The 22,321-nt window shown below is 37.4% G+C and overlaps 1 protein-coding gene across 3 annotated transcripts in view; it reads right to left on the bottom strand.

Annotated features, from left to right (window-relative positions):
* LOC310731835 (voltage-dependent calcium channel subunit alpha-2/delta-1) overlaps nt 1-22,321 on the bottom strand; it is a 113,692-nt gene that overhangs the window by 24,447 nt on the left and 66,924 nt on the right. For all 3 annotated transcript variants that reach the window (XM_083551741.1, XM_083551740.1, XM_083551742.1), the window contains exons 9-21: nt 21,430-21,480; nt 21,147-21,246; nt 14,938-15,096; nt 14,582-14,686; nt 14,363-14,441; nt 13,250-13,299; nt 13,061-13,144; nt 12,830-12,907; nt 12,134-12,214; nt 10,052-10,126; nt 1,754-1,825; nt 1,029-1,103; nt 870-931 (exon numbers count right to left, since the gene is read on the bottom strand). In XM_083551741.1, the coding sequence (XP_083407867.1) occupies nt 870-931; nt 1,029-1,103; nt 1,754-1,825; nt 10,052-10,126; nt 12,134-12,214; nt 12,830-12,907; nt 13,061-13,144; nt 13,250-13,299; nt 14,363-14,441; nt 14,582-14,686; nt 14,938-15,096; nt 21,147-21,246; nt 21,430-21,480 (1,071 nt within the window). The remainder of the gene's footprint in view (nt 1-869; nt 932-1,028; nt 1,104-1,753; nt 1,826-10,051; nt 10,127-12,133; nt 12,215-12,829; nt 12,908-13,060; nt 13,145-13,249; nt 13,300-14,362; nt 14,442-14,581; nt 14,687-14,937; nt 15,097-21,146; nt 21,247-21,429; nt 21,481-22,321) is intronic.

Raw genomic sequence — 22,321 nt, forward strand, 5'->3', positions numbered from 1 at the left:
GGGAGGGATGTACACCATTCCATTCCAAAGGATATACCCTCATAGTTTCCTACTTTGTTGTTTTGGAAAAAGACTCTATGTAAAACCCTACTACAATTTGCTTCCCTGTCGGAAACAGTGAGTAGGACCTCTTTTGAAAAACTAGCAACTCTTTAAAGAATTGCTGAGGAATTTGTTTTGTATCCATATCCAATAAAATATATTTATCTGGGTTTAGAATATTAGAGGATTTGCATAATATTGAAATTTGATGCGTTGCCTTATTTACTGGGGTAAAAGTAGAAAAGCGGGTTGGCTAATTAGCAGATTGATTCATATTTTTTTATTTAATTATCCTTTAATTTTATAGTTCAGTTCCTGATTGGAAGGAAAACCCATTTCTGGCAAAAAAACTATTTATTGCTATTTTAATGTGACTAACATTTCTCACAATGTGGTAGCTTGGTGGTTAAGGCTTGGAACTTTGGCTCCTAAGGTCGTGAGTTCAAATCCCAGCCATACCAAGCTGCTACTCCTGGGCCCCTGAGCAAGGCCCTTAACACCATAGCTGCTCAGTTGTATGAATGAGATAAATGTAAGTCACTATGGATAAGGGCATCTGCCAAATGCCATAAATGTAAATATAAATGTTGCTTTCCTAAAATTTCTGAGACAATTGTACTTTGTCCCACAATGCAATGATTTAAAGAGTTGTCTAACGTTGACTTAAACACTCGTCCATTCTTTGTGTTTTCCTCTGAACAAGCAAATTATGCTGTAAAATGTTGAAAAATCTGTGGAATTGCCCTTTAAGCTAACAAATCAATGTTGATGTCAAGACAAATGGGCTTAACAAGCAAGAATGCACCAGATGTATAAGGTCTACATACCTGTAGTCTGTGCCATTGACTGGCACCCATGTGTAAGTTCTCACTCCTCGATCAATGTACCTCTGACAGCAGAAAAAAGAAAAAAAGACAGAAAAACAGAAATGAACTGCACAGAGGAAAGAAAACAAATCACGTATTTCAGGATGAATGTTTACACACCTCATCCTGAGATTTCACCAGGGTTTCGATCTTCTTCTGCTCACCAGGGACCCTGTCGATCATCTTTGTTCGTATCTAAACGAGAATAAACAAGTAATCATTTGATTTATCATTTAATAGAAAATGTATATCCAGACATGTCCTTTCCTATCTCTAAAAGCATTCCACATCTGAAGTGCAATTTACCAGTCCAGCATGTTCTGTAGGGTTGTCCTAGGGTTGTCTCAAGCTTAAGTAATGTATTATAAAACATCTTGAGATCCATGTTTTTCATTTCTCAGTTGGGGGAAGGATGGATTTGTTCCAGAACACTTGGGCACATTAGATGCGGGTTGATGTGCCCTTAGGCTTGGGCACATTAAATGCTTATAGTGCCCAAGCACTAAACTTTTAAAGCCCTAACAGCCTGTTGTTACACTGTACTGCGTATCTAAACACAGAAGAACACCCACCTACCACATGGCACCCACATCGAAACAGCTGAAGAGTCGAATGCAGTGGTACACTGTAATATGTACTATAAGCATTTCATTTTAAATGCCACATCTGCCACTCTGCAAAGCTCTTGCATATAAGGTTGTGGATTATCTGTATACAGTGAATTGCTATTTTATTCATCCGGAAAATCACCAATTAATCCTTAATCTGTCACACACTCTCACTGGGAAGCTGTAGAATCACTATGGATTTTTTAAGTGTTTCTGTTTGCATGTGTGTTTCTTTACCTCAACTTTAATATCATTTTCTAACTCAGCATCCAGGAAGTCCAGAGTGACCGGCTCCTGAAATTTGGGATTCTAACAAAAAATGACAATCAGGTTACTGACACATCTACAACACTGAGCAACAAAGTAGAACCTAAAACAACTTTATAATGCAATTAAAGACCATGAGCTTTTCACAGATCTTAGCCATTCTGTTCCAGATTCAAGTATATGTGCAAGTTACTTTCTTGCTTAGAACTTAATCTGCAACCTTTGCATTTTACAAAACAGTAAAGTGTATTCAGCTTTTTGTTTTATAACATTAAAATTTGTCATACTTTTATGCACCATAAAACTAATAGAGGCCCAGGCACTACCTCTGGGTTTAATCCCCTGCGGAGTTGAATGTTATCTTACGCGTTTACAGAATAATAGAATGAGCTAAAAGATTCATTATTAAACAAGCTGCATTTGTGAAAAATGTACATTATGCATATTCAGTCATAAATGTGTCCTCAGAGGACCAAACAATCTCTCTTCTAGTCAGTGCTAGATTAAAAGTCTCTAAATTTTCAGACATTGGACCGAATAAAGTGCATAATGTGTATTTAATTACTTGTGAAAGTCATAATGAAGTGAGAACTCGGAAACGACTGAGAAAAAAACTGTTAGATTCTTACTTCATGCAGACAATAGATCAAGCATGCAAATGGAAAAAGATAAGGATGTGGAAGATAAAAAGAAAGGGCCATGAGAAAAAAGGATAGAAGGAAATGTAAGAACAATTTGAAAACATTCTGTATTATGTGCAGTTTTATTTGCTTTTTTTATTTAAATTTTTGTTTTGTGAACAGCTTGTGTTAAAAATAAAAGCATTTAAAAGCATTTCAAGATCTGCTCTCTCAGCCTTTTACTGTATTCTTGTTTTTTGATGTTCTATTTTGCACAAATGTTTTTTTTTTTTATTCCTAGTTAACAAAAGATTTGATCAGAATGATGACATAATATAAAAAAAAAACCCCATAATATTAATTACAGTACAACAAAAAAAATGTATTCCATTTTCCAACAGTGACTTTTTATAGGATTATTATGATAGAGGATTTCATTTCTGTACACCCTTTCATTTAGTATTTACATTGTATAATGTTATAAACAATTTTTTGATGCACATCACCATGTAACTGTCTTTATTTGGACCTCAAACTGCTTATCAAATAGACCTTAATCAAATAAAAGGCTGGTTGTCATAATTTAATATCAAACAACTTTGATTTCTTATTACACATGACAACCGCTATCAAAACATGAAATGGGAAGTAAGCTGTAGACTAATCACATCAACTCATTGGACTGTGGCTACTGTGGTTATCAAATTAAGGAACAATTAGAATATGTGAAAGGACAAATCGAGCATGAAATAAAGCAACCTGCAAAGGGAAAACATACAAACAAGAAATGAAAAGAAACATAAGAAATTATGTATATAACAGAGAAACACCAAGAGAAAAGATTTTTTGAGAAAAAAGAAAGGGGGAATCCTAAAGGGGAATAGAGAATCAAAGTGAGTGAGTGAGTGAGCAGGCAGGGCCGACTTTGAAAGCTGAGTGAGTAATGAGAGACAGGCACAGCAAAAGGACAAATTCAAAGTGTTGAGGTCACCTAAGGACCCCCAAAAGTCACACAATGGGAGGTGCCAAGTATATTACTTACAAGTGACATATCAACTTCATGTGTTGATCCTTGCTAGACCCTCAACTATACACCAATTCAATAGAGTGTAAGACTTGACCTTTTGTCTTAAAATGCCTTTGATTTGGACTATTCGAATGCAAGGTGTCCCAAGTCTCAGAGCTACACTTCTTCAAAATGTTTTATATATATATATATACAAGGAAAGAATGTTGTTCTTATATGAAAATACTGAAATCATTCTGGCTTGAATAGAAGGCTATTGTACGATTATGGTGGACTGCAGGTAACATGGGCAGCACATCACACACCACAGTATTGCTGAAAAGGGAGCCAAAATCGAAAGCAACATCTGTGTGTGTTTTTAAAGAAATGGCAATGGTTTAAAAAGTGTTATCATAATCTTTTGTAACACCCTGAAGTTCAACAGCTGCTTAAACAGAATGAATGCGTTTCACGTATAACTCAGTGGCATCACGTACAATAGGATCCATGGAGGCATTAGACTGAAATCATTAGTTTTCAGGTCTGAATAGGAAAAAGGCTCGGAGTGATCTTATCCTCAGAGCTTCACACTGAGTAGCTCCTTTAATCTGTCCAGCAAAGCCCAGATGTGAAACATTCCTGAATCAAACATGCATAATACAGATAATGCATCCAGATCTATCCATTGATAGAGCTCTATGTAAACATTCTTTCATTGTGGATGAAATTTGGTTCCAATATTACCCATGCCGAACGGCCCTGGCTAATCAGAAATGATTTACAAACAGGAAGGATTTGTTTAAAGAAGAATTCGAACAGACTCCCTTAACTTCCTCCATGTCCCACCCAAATCCCTCTACTACAAGGGAATGTCACTCCTCGAAACATCACTCTAATGGTATCATGATGGATTTATATTAGGATGGGCATTGCTCAGATGCAGTTAATATATACCATGTAGTCACAAATTACTCAGAGCTTTACAATCTCTTTGTTGTTCTAAATCCATATTCTGTATTCCTTATTCAACTGTGCCACTATTTACAAAGATAATACAGACTAGAATCTGTAGACCAGATTCACTTTAGCATTGGGAGGGTGAATCATAAAATGGGTATAATTTCTGTTCAGTATGAAGATGGAGATGGAAAAAAGGCTGCATTAAGATGATTAGCAAAGCTAAAAGAGAGAGAAAAAAAGAACATGGCACAAACAGCAAGAAATGCTGAAATGTTTCATCTCCTACTTAATGAACTATGAATGGGCAGCCCTATTTCAATAACTGCAAAACAGCAAGGATTCATTTAAAAAGATTAGTTTAAAAGGAGCAAAACACAGCAGGGAGAGCGCTAAGAATATAAACAGACATTCGTGGTGTAAAACACGCCAGTGCAAAGCAAACCGTTGCCACCTCATAGATTATGTTCTTATGAGAGCCCTGTTTTTCTCTTATACCAAATCACACTGACAATGAAGGTTTTTTTTTTATTGATAAATGAATGACTCATCGTGAGTTTTTTTTTAGTTTAGAGGTATATAATTGTTGTATGACATCCACAAAACATTAAGTTACCTCCATTATAGAGATAGATCTAAAAACTGTGTTTTTGACTATGACCGTCTCTAGGCTACATATGTAACCATGGTTATTTGGGGGAACGCGATGCTTTGGGAACACTTTCGTGTTTCTGTGCAATGAATCCAATGTGTAATCAGTCCAACGGAAAAGCGTGGTGATGTCACGACCAGGAAGCTATAAAAGCAAATGCCATGGAGACGGCGCTAGCTTCGAAAGTGAAGGAAACACTTGCAGGGATGAGGAAAGTGTGGCTTGGAGATGCAGCGTCTCGTTCTCTCAGGGAACCAGGGTTACATACGTAACCTAGAGACTTTCCCTTTCAGGCTAGCATCCACAATCCACCTACTGAAAGTCTGCTTATGGGCAGTTAGACAATTTTTACAGCTGGTCCGATTTCTCTACACGGCAGTTCTGTGGACATATGTGTCCAGTGCTCACACCGGGCACACCCGGTGTAAACTTCTCCTGGTCAGGGCCCTGAAAAGGAGAAGGATAGAATGCCTGGAACACGACCGGTCATGGGACAGCCAAAAGGCACCTTGGAGACATATCCCAGTCTGGGTTAGAGGAAGGCACTGGCCATGCCTGGGGTAAGCTCCAGACAGGAGGGGCTCACGGAAAGTGTGTGAAGTTCTCCAACCCTCTTTAGAGAGGGCCAGTAGAAAAACTTGACTGTCAAAAATCTTAAGGGCATTTCAGACAGGAGCTCGAAGGGAGGCTTAGACAAGGCCTCCAGGACAACGACCAGGTCCCATAAAGGCACTCTGGGTCACACCTAAGGCCTCAGCCTCAGGGTACCATAGAGGAAATGTGTCACTAATGGGTTTTTCCCTAGCGACTGCTGGGCAAGTGGAGCATGATAAGCCAAAATAGCGGACATGTAAACCTTTAGGGTGGAAGGAGAGGACCCTTTAGCGCACTGTTCTTGAAGAAATTCCAGCACTGTGCCAACAAGGCAGTTAACTGGGTCTAATTAGTGACCTACGCACTATGTAGTGAACAGGCGCCACTTTGCGCCATACGGCCTTGGCCAAAAGACGCCAAAAGACAAGTGGCTAAGAGTTAGGGTTAGGGTCTTGATTAAAGCATCTGCCAAATGCCATAGATGTAACATTAATGCAGTGAGAAATCCAAGACCATTAAGTTGCTTGTTTTGAGGTAAATTGGTCACATGACTGCATCACTATCTACAAAATACACCATTGTTTCTTTTTATATTTCCATTTTCTCAATTTACAATACAAGGTAAAAATTTACATTTTTATATATTTATTATTTCTTTTAAAGCATTTTTTTTTTTCCGTGTACAGATGTGCAGAACCAATAATATAATAATAATATGCATTTTTTTATTTATTTGAATGAATTAGGAAGGAGCCATAGTTCCCATTATTACCTATCACATTAACAGTTACTAATAGTCTCTCTCTTTCTCTCTCGCTTTCTCTCTCGTTCTAATAATACTAATAATATATGCTTAGCTCACTGTTAAAGAACTTAAGCTTTACCTTGACGCTCTTGTAGAAAGTCTTACAAGTTCTCACTCTCCAGTGTTTTGTATTGTTTTAAAGACTATATTCACACTCTTGATGTCACCCAAATGAGAGTGGGTTATCCTTTTGAGTCGGGTTCCTCTCAAGGTTTCTTCCTCATAACATCTAAGGATGTTTTTCCTTGCCACAGTCACCATGGCTGCTCATCAGGGATAAATACACATCGTTCACCTTAACTGTTCTGTAAATTCTGTAAAGCTGCTTTGAGAAAATGTTTGTTGTGAAAAGCGCTATAGAAATAAACTTGACTTGACTACACTAGACTATATCAGGATATTAGACAAGTTTAAGTATTAGTTGATGTGAACTGGAAACACAGTGGCAATCACACCTGACTAACAAATGCAGGATGTGACTGCAGACGAAAACTCTAGCTAAAACTCTAAAGACTAAGACTAAAGCAATGTTTCTATCCTACAAAGAGATACAAAACAGACTATTAGATACATACGATAAGAGATACATACTCCATATAGCAACATCATTATTGGCACTCATTGGGAGAAGGGGTTAAAAACACTGTGATAACAAATTATTTACAATTTCTAATTAAACAACTAATAGTTATTTAATTTTGGTGAAAAATATTGGCATATCTGATGGACATTTTATAAAATGTACTAAGTTTTATCATTTTTGTTAATCTACACAATTTCTCCAAGAACATAATGCAATACAACAGAATTGTTGCCTATGCATTCCTATAATAGTCATAACAGCATGAATAACAATACTAAGCTTGCCACAAAATGCAACATGTGAGTCTTATCTGTTACTGTTACTGAAACTACAACTGCAAGTCAGATAAGAGAAGTTTTATTTGACTTTTCTGACAGATAAGTCAGATAAGACCAAAATCGAGTGCTTTGACCATTCAGATCATAAACATAAACTGTTTTGTGAAGAAAGCCAAAAACGCTACTGTAAAATATAAAAGTGAATCACTTCAGTCTGTTCTGCTAGTTTTTTTTTTTTTTTTTACAGGAGCTCTCAAAAAGATGAATAGATTCTTAGATTCTACTACTTAGATTCTAAGTATTGGGATGTTTTAACAAAAAAAACAAGTGCATTCAATGGCATTTATACCCCAACCACCCACTACACGCATGTCAATCAGTACATGCAGTAGTCGTGGGACAAAAATGTTCTGCATGGTAAAGTGATAGCTATAGAAACAGATTTCTCCCGTTTTAAACCCTACCTTGTCAATTCAGCACAACTATGTGCTTGTATTTCTTCCAGGAAATGCTTTACCAATTATTATTTGTCAACATGTCCATATTTAAAGACATCTTTTGCTGCTCACAAAGTGTGCCAATAATAATGGAATTGACTGTTCTATCAGGCTCTTTAGTCTACTGTTGTAACTACGGTCTATCAACTCCATGGTCTACTGTTGTCTCACCTCATGGAAAGTAATTGCATATTTGTTATTTAATCTGATGTGACGATTGTGTATCCTCCTCTAATGCAAGGCATGAAAACGCACACACACAAAACACAAAAAAGCAAGCATATAGAATGAATCTGTATATCATTGAAATAATAAAACGCATTGGGAGCATCTAACAGCATGGAAACTATAATTCCCATTTTACTATGTAGACATTAAAAAAGTAGACAGCTTTGAAGAGATGCCCATGTGCAGTGAACTTAAATAGCACCAAGGGAGTGTAAGCCATTTCCATTTCATCGATATATAAAATCAAAAGTATCCTGTAAAAAAAAAAAAAAAAAAACACTATTCTCCAAACTTTTTCTGAATGCTGCCTTTCTTGAAATGTTAGACAAAATCCATCCCCTGTGTTCCTTACTCCTGGATACGCACACTGCATTTTGAACCCATTCCAATATATCTAGCACCTTTGGTTGTTTTATGCGTTTGCGCGAGCATATCCGCGCTGCACAAGGTCAAGTATAGAGTCTGTGCTTCAGAGATTCAATCCGTGCCTATATGTCTTACTCAATCAGCGTGCAGACGCCGAGGCAGTATCGGGTCACGGCAAATCATTTGAGATCAAGCCTTCAGAACTGATCAGAGATGGCTCCTGGGAAAAAAATGTAAACACTTTTGAACTCGTGGCCTGTAGTCCACACAAGACTCCATGGGGAGTAATTCATGTGGTGGAAAAAAAAACTGGCCACTTGAACAGCTTTTGTTTTTTTATAAAAGAAAAATTTTTTTTTAAAAATAAATAATAGAAAAATAATTATTGATAAGGACTTGTGCATTGATATTTATGGTTATTTTTAAAAGGTATACAGTGCAGATGAATGAAGAGAGTCAGAGAAAGGAGCTTTCAATGTCATGGCTATTTCTCTTTAATCTAAATGCCAGAGGGTAAAAATTCTGAAGGACATGAAAGTCTGTCATAACACTCAATTATATTATCTCAGCCTACGCGACTCGGTTTAGTTTATTTGATTTGACTCGGTGGTGGGTAAAAGTTAATCCTCTCCATATATATGACCTGGAGCATTGTTATTCTACTATGCATTTAACAGCAAACATCACACTTGCCTTTGCATGGTGAATTATTTCAGCACTCCTGGACCATCTGCCATGCTTTCTCTGGTGCACATGGCTTCTAGAACCGAGGAATTCTCGCATGTTTAAAATACTCTCACAGCCATAACTCACACTCTTATGTCCGACCATGACGGCGAGTTCACCTGAGCTATTCTTAGACACCCCCCCCCCCCCCCCCCCCCCCGTGTGTCGGCTGTTCCTGCCTTCCATTGTGCTGTTTAATAACTGGGAGGCACTTATCAGCATTGAAGTGATAAATACTCCTTTTACAACATGCACGCTGAAAAATAAAACGGGCTACACTCGCTTATCCTCAACATCGTTCTTTCTTGTCTTCATCACATATGCTTCGTTTAATGTTCCATAACACCTCGCATGTGCAGCGTAATACTTCACAGCTCTGGACCAATATGGACATGGCTGGGAGCGATTGAGAAACATATACGCAAGTTCACTGCCAGTTTACAGCGTACAACTTCAGGCAAATTGTAAAGGTTACGCACAAAAAAAAGCACCAATCACACAAACCATGTGCTTAGGCGCACTGATGGAGGTCTAGCCAAGCACTGATTATATATTTATGCACTGAGAACAAATGGTAATACATTCCAAAACCATGGCTGGGGTCTGAGATCAAAAAGGTAATAAAGACTGGTTATTATATGTGCTGAAAACTTTTCCAATGTAAAAGTCAATGTAAAGAAATCAAATCATCTGAAATAGGAAGATTAAGAGGGAAAAAAAGAAAAAGAATCATATCTTTTGTGCCCTGTTGAGACATGATTTCTACGAGGATATCTGAGCCTATCCATAAAGCTTGTTTTACATACTAAAAGGCGATCTGAAATATAGTGGGAAAGGGAAAAGTGGAAGAAATAGATACAAAGCGTTTTTAAAAATGATATATGAGTGATAAAGAATCAAATATATCAATCAAAAAACATTTAGTCGTAAATGATGTACAATGCAATGACGTGTACCTTAGGCTGGAGGTTCGGATGGAGCAGCACATAGCCGTTGGGATCGATTGCAAAATAATATCCATTAGGCCCGATCTGAGACAGACAGAGAGACAGAACGAGACAGAAAAAATAAATAGTGAAACGCACGTCCACTCAAGTGACAACCCGGTATAATGATAGACAAACCATTGTAACCCGAATCGCCAGAGTCAGAGGGATTGTTTTAGAGTATTGTTTTAATCCCACTGAGCATCGGAACTGTCCAAGATCTCAATTCAACACAGGCCGAATCTGTCAATCATGGGCAAGTTATGTGTGCTAATCATCAGTGTCTGTTCATCTGGAAATGCTCCTCAGAGCTTAATGGAAAATCACAGCCATTTACAAATCAAGTCTTAAGTACAAGCAGATGCTTATGTAATGCATAATGTAAGCATAAAAATGCTTATGTCCTCTTAAGGGTGTGTCTGCTGAGAAAAGGCAGAAGGAGGAAGGTTAGATAAGATCAGACCATCAAACAATAGACCAATAGACTATACTTATTTGTTCAGTAATACATAGATTTATTAAAAAGTTTAATAAATACAGTTTAGTACAGTTTAGGGAACAGTATAGGATGTCTTTTTTGGTGCATTACATTTTCCTGTGGTTGAATGAGAGCACAAATCTCCACAAGCACACTCCAAAATCTAGTGAAACTTTTCCTGGAAGAGCGAAATTTATTATAAAAATTGGGACTAAATAGGGACTAAATGTGGAATGGGATGTTTGCACATGCAGATCCTAAGGTAGGGTGTCCACAAACATGTCCAAAATCTCATAGCTATTCAAATGCATCTATAAGTCGTTTAAAAGTTTAAAACGTACAGTATACAGTATGTGCTAAATCTTCCTGTTTATTCCTATTTGCTCATGTCTTTAATGAGTACCAATACTATATTCATCACCTTACATACCTTTAAAAGGTTCTCACAATTCCCTCATGACAAAGCAGCTAATCAAGTTGATTCATAGACACAGTTTTGCACTCAAATCTGATTCAAATTCTTTTCTAATTCTGCTGTTTTTGTAAAAATCTGCACCAGCAGTCAGATATTGGTGCATACACTGCTATCTGACTAAATGGCTGGTGTGATGACAAGTGAGGAGACAGACAGAGCTCCTAAGCTCACATGTAGAAGCTCTAAGACTGAAAATTACCTGCCAGAAATATCACTTGATGCCTGCACAGACTGTGCAATTCATAGGCAATGAGTTTGACTTGTGCTCCATGTGAGGCTGTTAACGAAGACTAAGCTGTCTTGTAAATGCAGTCAGAATATTAAGATTGGACACACACTGCCTACACACGACTTACTGTGACTGAAAGGTATTTTGACAGCAAAAACACTGGTGGTAAAACTCGAAATGGTGCACCTCAGACTTACTACTTAGACTTAATCTCATAAGTTTATGAAGTGGACAGAAACTGGGACCATGGGCCAAAATCTACAACAGTATGCTAGTCTTGGCACTTCTGTCATGTTATAGATGAGACTGCAGTGAAAATTCAGTAGGCAAACAGTGGCCAATTCTGTGATTCTACCTGCTGTTGACATTGCTGACGGGTACTTCGTGTCCCCTAGCCATCAGACTGGACCTACTGTCCCAGGCCTTAAAAATTACGGGTGTGGCCCTTGATATGTGGGAATACTTCATGTGTTCTGAGGGAAAAGTGCCTGAAAACTCCTAAGAATGCTCAATTTCAAAGGAAACCGCCCTGTCGACCCTCATGGGGGTTGCTGTAATGATCCTAAGACATGAGCATTTGGGAGTTGATATCATTTGTCTAATTTGCAAATTTAAAAAAATGGAAAAAAGGATGTGCAAAATGGCAAAAGTTACTCAAGATATAAGAAACCCATCAGGTATTATTATTATTATTCATCTTATCCGGGCAAGCATCCGTGTTGTAGACGTCTAGTGGAACTCACATGGCATTCTAAAAGTAGCCTTATAATGTGATTGTTCTGAGAGCTCAGATAGGGTGTAGAGATCGGGTGTGTAATGTTCTGTATGTATGCATGTATGTGCGTGCATGCGTGCGTTCTGTACGCTCACCGTGAAGCGTGGTGTCAGCCTTTTGATATCGTCCAGAGACACATCCACACCCATGACTCCTAGAATGAGCTGGTTCTCATGCTAGATAAAAACAGTAAAGGAGATCATTTTCATGCAGAGTTGCACATGCAAATAGCAAATGAGTTAAGGAAGAGGGTGTTAAAGATCCTACGACCTTATTAACACGATCAGCTAAATGTCACTAACGCTTTAGTGATAAATGTTTAACATTCAAAGTAACATCCTGATTGGAAAAGAGAGCGCAGCTCATGCATAAGAAAAGAAGGGTAATGCTTTATACCATTATCATGCTTGTGAGCACGTTTTGCACAATTCCACTGAGAGAAAGGACACTAGGCTGCTAAGCCGAGGAGTTTACAGCCAGTTTATTTTGACCTATAATTGTTCATTAGGACACAATATTTACTTTCTGCTACCGGGAATATCAGTCGATTTCCCAAAAGGCTACTGTCCTGGTGGTTACTATGCAGGAGATAAAGGCTTCTGCGTCATAACGAATAGTTTATTTGTTACTAAAAGTAACAAAAATATCACGTATTTCCAGAGAAAAAGCCTATTAATAGCTTTTTGGGTCAAGCGTAGTGTTCTGGTCTCTGGTCATTGATTGAAATATCTCAGAAGCTGCACTGTTTAGAGTTTGTAGGTCAGTTTCGAGATCAGTGAGTTCACCGAGACCTGGATGCGCGAGCCGTTTTCTTTGGATTTCGTTTTGTTGAAGACGGGTAGAGTGCCTGTGATGACCAGACCAAGCTCCTGAAAAGGTCAAAAACAACAGGTGCTGTAACATAGCTATTAAACCTTATCACTCATTCTGTTGTCACACATAAAATAAAAAATAAAAACACTATACTACAGAAATACTATAAACAGAAACATCAATCATAATCTGAAAAACAATTAAAATACCAAAGCATCCAGGTACACGTTGGTCCATTGCACCTGTTTAGCATCAGCCAGGACCATGGGTCTGCCCAGGACGTCCAAATACTCCTGTACAGTATGTAACATCATATAGTCAAGTCAAACATGTGCCCATTTTCAATTGGTGAATCCAAAAATATCATTAAGAAGAATCATGATGCTTTTGTACAAAACCTGTGTGTTTATGCGAATCGCTCCAATAGAAGGGATTTCATAGAAGTAGCCTAAAATCAATCAAAAATGAGTTATTTTATTTGTTTTTGTTTTGTTTATTCTGTACAAGCAATGTGCAGAATTTTTCTACCAGTAGAGGGCAGCAGTAGGTACAGGTTCAGGTCAAAATAGGCAAAAAAAAAATTTTTAGTTACATAAATTCAATGTATTCAATTAAGTCATTCATTCATTAATAGATAGATAGATAGATAGATAGATAGATAGATAGATAGATAGATAGATAGATAGATAGATAGCTAGATAGATAGATAGATAGATAGATAGATAGATAGATAGATAGATAGATAGATAGATAGATAGATAGATAGATAGATCTTATTCTATATATTATTATTTTTTATTTATTTTTTTTACTTTCAATACACAAATTTCAGTAATTAATTATGGCACTTTAAAATGCCATATTCAAGCACACCAATACTCTGTATAATTATGGAGCCTAAAACAAGCTGTGACCCAGCAAACATGCAGTTTGGTGTTTGTATACATGCATTTATTTATCTTCTTTTTTATCTTTTGGTTTTGGGTAATATTTGTATTTGGCACAGTTTTTGCACTGTTGATTAACATCACCGTACATCAAACATTTCAGTGAACAATGCCATCTTTCGTATAGTGGCAGAGCCTGTAATTTGCCTGACAGCGGGTCCCGGAGACCTTCAATATCTCATTTATTTGTTGCACATACTATATGTATGAAACTTTTAATACATTGTGTAAACATAACTCAACAGCACACATCTAATGAAACACTTCTATTTTTATATATATTTTTTTCTCCCATATAAGACTTCTACATACATAAAATGCTAATTACATTAGCATTTTTGTTTTTGCAATTGGGCCAAAAATCATTTCCATAAATCAAGTGCAAATTGTAATTTATAAAAAAAAAAAAAAAAACTAAAACAAACAAAAAACCCCACAAAGCAACAGAATACTGGAACCAAATATTTGAAGAGGGGGAAGAGAAAGAAAAAACAATAAACTAAACCAAATACTCAATTTAAAATGAAGTACTCTAGTCAAACTCATCATTCTGCTAACTTGTACCTTTGTTGTCACAAGCCATCGACTGTATAGGTCTTGTGTCGTAATTGTGTTGGCCAACAGAGAAGGTGAAGATGCGGACCTAAAAGATAAAAAAAAATGAATGTCGGAAGAAAGAAAAAAAAAAGTAATAGAGTTTGTTGAATATAAAAACACTCTTTAAGCTATTTTTGATATTAGACCAAGGAAAGATTGATTTAATAAGATATTTATTCTTCACACCTCCTTTTTATCATTGTATTGTTTAAAGATCTCTTGAGCTCTCTCCTCTCCACCATCAGTAAACAGCATGATGATTTTGTTGCAGTTCGCTCTTGACACGTTCCTCTAAAAGTCATTTTAAACAGCTGCAGTTACAAAACAGCACCAGCAGAGAGCAGTACACAATAATAACACAACAGCACTGCACCACAACAGGTTCCTTATTGAATTAAGAATCGTTATAGGCAACGCAATGATGTCTTTAGGAAAACATTTGTTTCATCACTGAAATTAATGCCCTTCTGAATGTGTAGCATTTAAAGAGGAAGAGATGAAAGATAATTGTGACTTGAAAGAAAGATCCGATAAGCACTCACATCTGAAAGCTGTTTGAAGGCAAACTCAAAGCCTTTGGTGTAGTTGGTTATGCCCTTAGCTGTAATGTTCTGCACTGCATCTTTCAAGATCTTCTTATTGCGGACGTTGGCCTGGACCAGATGGTCGAAACATGCTGTGTTGTTCACTTTTGTGTTAAACTGGTAAAAGAGTTACACGTATATCCACACACACACACACACACACACACACACACACACACACACACACACACACACACACACACACACACACACACAAAATGCTGCTTTAATAGCATTTAAAACATACTAACCTTTCCCATTAAAACCCAAATCAATAAAAACCTGATTTTGGAGTGTGTGGAGGATTAAAGTGTTGCAATCCATCAGTTTGATATGAAGTTATAAATGAGCTGTATTTGGTTTGACAAGCTGGAATGACTTGAAAGTTTCATCTCTGTTTGTCCCTGAAAATGGATTTCTGTAGTGTGTCATTTGATGTTGTTGACCTTTGTAATCCTATTACTGTGAGACAGAGAGATGTGGAGGAAATGCGGGAGAGAAAGAAACAAAAAAAGGCTGTGGTTGTCTAAAAATGGCGAGGACACAAGTAAAGGAAAACATACGGGAAGAGAAATCAAGGTCAACAACCCGATTACGACGATTGAACATACACGGCACATGCTATCGGACAAATCGCATATCACAGCGCATCTATGGTTAAACGAAGCAGACAAACCTTCCACTCTGTTTTATTAATATTTAAAAATTACGTCTTTACAGTGGATTTTTCTTTAATGTGTAATTAATTGTTCAGCTACAGTGATGATTCACAAAAAAAACGAGTGTCTCTAGCCTGAATAAGTAAGTGATGTTCAGTATCATCGCCATGCAGGCCCAAATGACTCACTACTCCCAAAAGACCATTTTTCCAAATAGAGCTCGAGATGACGCTGAAGCATACGCACATGCACACACTCACTCACACACAAACAAACACCCCCCCCCATGCAGTTCACAAACCATATGAGATTTTGCAAGAACATTCTTTACAGAGTTACAACACAGAAATAACTTCTAATTGCAGCCAAACATCGCTTTCAAAAACAAAGCAAATCTGAAAAGGATTAAGAGACCCTTTATCCTTCTTATTTATTTTATTCATTCATCCTTCATTCATTCATTTTCTCCCGCTTATCCGTAATTCGGGTCGCGGGGGCAGCAGTCTAAGCAGGCCCCCGCCTTTGACTGCTGCCCAATCCTCACAGCACCGTCCCTTACGGTCCCTCCTGCAGGTGGTGAGCCCACGGGAAGGCGGCCCCACGTCACTCCGACGTCACGGACCTTGATATTTCCTTTCGTAAGGGACCCCCGGAGCATAGAGGGTTAAGGGCCTTGTTTAAGGGCCCAAGAGTGGCAGCTTGGCGATACCGGGGCTTGAACCCCAGACCTTCTGATCGCCAACCCAGCGCCTTAACCGCTGGAGCCACCACTCCCCCACTATCTATTTAATTTCATTTCAAATTCAGCTTATGTGTTGTCTGGTTCTTCCAGTCTACTGTTTCAGAAGACCTTTCTCATAATTCATGAAGACACTTTAATATTCACAAAATGCTCAACTAGAACTCTTTTGCAGCAATGCATTGTGTGACAGAACTTTAATAACCCTGAATATTTGCCTCGATTGCTTGACAATTACCTCAATCCAAAAAGAACTGCACAGAGACTCATCCTTCTTTATCCATTAACTGAAATGGTATCAACTATTCCTCCCTGTCGCTCATCATTCTACACTCACTCTAAATGTCAGATTTACGTAAACATGTACATTACTTATAAGATAATAAACAAATAACAGTGTCAAATTGGACGATTAGAGAAGATTTAGAGCAACTCATATACCGCACAGACGATACCAATATAGAGACACATGAGTGCAATCACAATCAATAAAATAATCCATATGTGTGGTAAATAAATAATTATAACGTTCATTTCAGCATGCACGCTTACACCTTTGTGTGTAAAATCTATTTTAGAGAAACCTAATTAAGAACAGAAAACAACCGACATAGCACTTGGCTAGATATACAGCCCAAGCAGAGACAGATTAAAAAAGTTAATGAACAACTGGTTATTGTTTTTTGTTTTTGGCTCTGTTCAATAGTACAAATATAGGTGAAAATATATTAAATTTAAGACCGACCTTCTACAGTGTCACCCCAAAGTTACTGTTCTACAACTGTATGTTAAATTTATTATACTGAAGTCACAATGTGCATGAGTGTATTAGCATTAAGAAAACATGTAAAAAAAAAATTGTTTTTAATATACAGTACTGCTGATGATACAACCACTACTATTACTACTATTGCTTTTATTGCTACTACTATTACTACTGCTAAAACCACTGCTATTACAGCTATTACTACTCCTACTACTACTGCTGCTACAACCATTACTAGTACTATTACTACTGCTATTACTACTACTACCATTGCTGCTGCTACAACCCAACTACTTTTACTATCCCAACTACTACAACTGTGGCTGACCTTGCTGTTACTACTACTACTGCTGCTGCTGCTCCTTCCACTATTACTACCACTAATTCTGGAACTAATACTGCTGCTACTTCTACTGCTCCTTTCATTACTTCCATTACTACTACTACTACTGCTACTACCACTGCTACTATTACTACTACTACTCCTGCTACTACTAATACTACTACTACTACTGCTACTGCTACTATTACAGCTGCTACTACTACTGCTATTACTACTGTTACTGCTACTGCTACTACTGCTACTACTACCCTATTGCTACTACTACCCTATTTCTACTACTACTGCTACTACTACCCTATTTCTACTACTACTACTACTACTACTACTACTGCTGCTACAACAACTCCTACTACTGCTACTATTACTGCTGCTACTACTGCTACTGCTGCTACTACTACTACTACAACTACTATGGCTAGTACTATTACTACTACTACTATTACTACTGCTACTACTATTACTACTAATACTGCTACTACTATTATTACTACTGCTATTATTACTGCTGCTACTACTGCTGCTACTACTATAACTACTACTACTATTACTAATACTAATACTAATACTACTACTGCTGCTACTACTATAACTACTACTACTATTACTAATACTAATACTAATACTACTACTGCTGCTACTAATACTACTACTACTATTACTACTGCTACTTCTATTACTACTAATACTGCTACTACTATTATTACTACTACTACTGCTACTATTACTGCTGCTACTACTATAACTACTACAACTACTAATACTACTACTGCTTCTACTACTACTACTACTACTACTACTGCTGCTACTGCTACTACTACAACTGCTACTACTTATGCTGCTGCTGCTGCTGCTGTAACTGCTACTTTGCCTCCTATAACTAGTTCTATATCTGCTACTACCATTACTACTATTATACTGCCTCTACTACTCCAACTACAACAGGTGCAGCTGCTACTTCTACTACCTTTACTGCTACTAATGCATCTTCTATTTACTATTACTAAACTAAAACTACTAATACGAATACAACTAGTGCTGCTACTACTACATCTAAAAGTGCTACTACAACTCACAAGTCTACTTCTAGTGAAAAGTTCTTGCCAAGAAACACAAGACCTTTAAGAGTCTATAAATGGATCTATGATATACGAACATGGATGTAGAAAATCCATGTCTCTATGGCTTATGGTCTACAAAAAAAATTGTAAAGCAAAGAAATTAAAATAAGAACAAAGAAATAAACTAGCAATTACCAAATGGGTTCCAGCGCCTTTAGTACTTGCACTTGGATAATAAAGATAATTTGCATACAAATTTTAACTTTTAAACTCACTCACACATTACACAATGACAGGAAGTGAAAATTCAGTTAAGATGCAAAGTTGATACTCTGTTGTCTAATGATGTGAAACAGGAAAAGGCCAAAGACTAATCTCTGATGAACACCATGGGAAAATGGAAAGGAGGGAGTAGGGGAGGCTAGACTGTTTACTTTTTCAGGGAGATAAATTGTATCTTGGGAAAGTCAAAAGTAAACCAGAGAAATGGTTCTGATTTTAATCAGAAGACAGTCTGTGCCATACTGACTGTGATTGCAAAATAGGTTGCAGTTATATTCTATGAATTGACATTCAGGCCTGTAATGGTTTTTTGTAAATGACCAAGAATCAATCAAGCATAATTATATACACCTATACACTATACATGTATAAATATAAATATGATCTTATGGTGCAGAGCACAAGCTCAGATGATACTGCATGTGGGTCAACAGGTAACACGAGCAAGCAAATGAAATGTTCGCTTCTAATATAGTTGACTAGGTGCTGCATTGGTGCTCAGACACACGCTTGACAGTGCTGACAGCAGGCCAAATTCAGGACAGATGTGGGCTTCTGTGGCCATGCCAAGCTATAAAGAAGCGCACACTGACGATCCCTGTTCTAGCTAAATAGCAGCTGCGTTTCTGATTGGTTAAATTACTCAACATGCTTCTTGTTGTTCAGTTGCATTTTGAAGCTTGATAAGGTGACAGTCAATAATGCAGTCTATCATTTCAAATGAACAGCAGCTCTTATCGTTTAAAAATAATACAATCAAATCGAAAATTCCAATATAAAACCTGGTAAAACTTTTTATCCTGAATGTACAAGGAGCCTACTGAGCATGTGTGCTCTCTCATATAGATTATTTGTCATGGGTGAGTCTCATCAGTTGTGGTCCTGAGTGATGGATGGATAATGGAGGGAGGCCTTAAGGCCACTGAGGCTTCCAGACTGACATGGTGTCACCAGGCTAATGTGATGTGAGTGATGAAATCCCCTGCAACACCACATAAATCCTGTGTCATATATCATAGTTTAAGCCCTGAACCAAACATCTGAACCCAATACCCCCAACCAGATCCTATATCCTTCACTTTAGACCTGCAGCCTGCACCAAAGCTGTACAATCTTTACTGTAACTACTGCACACCATGACAGAAAACTGCTATAGACATCTATTAATTATCTTATAGTATAAAGAAAAAGGCAAGCATTCACTTAGTTGAATGTCTACTGTCTCACACACACACACACACACACACACACACACACACACACACACACACACACACACACACACACACACACACACACTCACACACACACGCACACAAACACACACACACACAAACACACACACCACCTGTTCTTCTAGAATTTGCCTCATCAATGCTAAACAAGCATGAGCAACATAACTAGCCAGAGGTAACACACACACACGCACACACACACACACACACACACACACACACACACACACACACACACACACACACACACACACACACACACACACACACACGCACGCATCTTAAAGCAAGCTGATAAATCTCAGACAGCAGACACTCTGTCGATGCGCTGAAGCAGTAGAGCAAAAAGCAATGTTTCTAAATTCCCAAGGGGAAAAAAGTTATATATAAATAATCTTGTTGTAAAGTATATGAATTGAACATGACATGTGAAGCTACACATGTCAAAACATCAGCCTGTCTAGGAAGAGTGTTAAATTCAAAATAAGTATGTCATGTCTGTCAGCTAATGACTCTCTAAAAACTCTGGAAGAGCGTAAGAATGCGAGAATGTGACGGACAGTGATTGGACCTCCAGTCAGTGAGTCAAAAGAGAAGAAAGTGTAGCTCTGATTAATCCAGCCAAACTTTTCTCTGGTGCAGCCTGCCAAGTTTTGTAGGCTTTCGTTCAGTGAAGTGATAGATGGGCATTTCCTTAGCTCACTCTCCGCCTGATCTCTCAGCATTCGCTTTAAAACACCCACCTCCCAATTCAGCACATCCACCCACTGAAGCAGCCTTTTCATTAGGAGCTTGTTTTCAAGTGGCACACTGAAGCCAAATCCATATTTCATTATTTCACCTTCATCATTCACCTTGTCCTTCTCGCAGACTCAAACACACCACACACACACACCTACGAATGCGGAACCAATTTTTTCTAAAACACAGTGTAGTAGTAGTAGTGTGTATAGTACTCTAACATACTTAGCTTGGATTAATCTGTATTTGTGTGGGGAAAAAAATCATTTTATTCTGTCATATTATTCTGTCTTTATCATGGAACTGTCAGATTTAACCATATACACACTTGAACACACACTTACGTTCACGACATTGACATAGTCATCATCCGAAAGAGTCTCCAGCATTTCACTGACGGACGTTCGGATGAGTTTGAGAGTTAATCCAGACACGCTCCCGCTCCTGAAAGACACCGATAGAGACATGACACCTGACTAAGCGCATACACACACACTTCAGCACCTGAGCCCCATTCAGCCACCTACAGCCTCTGTAGAGGCAGACAAACAGGAATGAAAAAAGAGCAGATGCTCACTCAAGTCATAGTAAGAACCATAAAAATAGACTAATATGAAACCCACTCACGCGTCCACCAGAATAAGCATGTCCTTCGGTGAGGCAGCACCCTGAACATACCTGAATAAAACAACAGGAAGAACACTTCACTACTGACACCGTGGATTTGAGTTTTAACTCTTATCCATAGACTCTTTTATACACATCACATGGATTTTTATTCACAGTGTAGTTCTAACATAATCTTTTCAACAGCTACTACAATATATAAAATAAGGAGCAACACCTGTGCAATCAGGTTTGAAATTCAACAGGTAGAAAATGCATTTTAAAGACAAATTGTCTAATTCAGGGAAAAAATTGCTTACGTTACTGTTTTTACGTTTATATCACAGACTGATTTACATGTTGTATGTACTGTTTTCCTAATGATTTCAATTATGTATACATTGCGTTTACTTTAGCTAATTAGTGAAATCTAAAAACCAGTGTTGTTCAGTTTATCAATTTGTCCTGTGCTTTGTTTGTGTTTTTCTAAATTAAATCCTTTGGTAAATTATAACTTATCACCATCAGCCTTTTCAATACAGGCTATAGCCTAAGTGATGTTGCAGAAGCCTGTACAATGTATATAATAAAGGCCGAACCGGATTTTACTGATACTAGCTAGGTTGAATCGTACTTTTCGATATACAATTTAAAAAAGTTTTAAAAATGAATACTGGGGGAAAAAAAAACATAAGACTTGATGTAAAATAATACTGAAGTTTATTACAAAAATCTAAAATTAAATAACAGTACTGAATCATGAAAATGTGCTTAATTAAATAAAAATGTATAAATAAATATAATTATATAATTGCTAAATTCTAATCATTTTTAATATTTATTATATTAAATATAATATTTTCACGTGTAAAAACAAATGGCACATGAGGTAAGTGATTCGCCTCTAGAGGAT

Source organism: Silurus aristotelis (genome assembly GCF_946808225.1).
Source record: "Silurus aristotelis genome assembly, chromosome: 10".
In the NCBI taxonomy this organism is placed as follows: Eukaryota; Metazoa; Chordata; class Actinopteri; order Siluriformes; family Siluridae; genus Silurus; species Silurus aristotelis.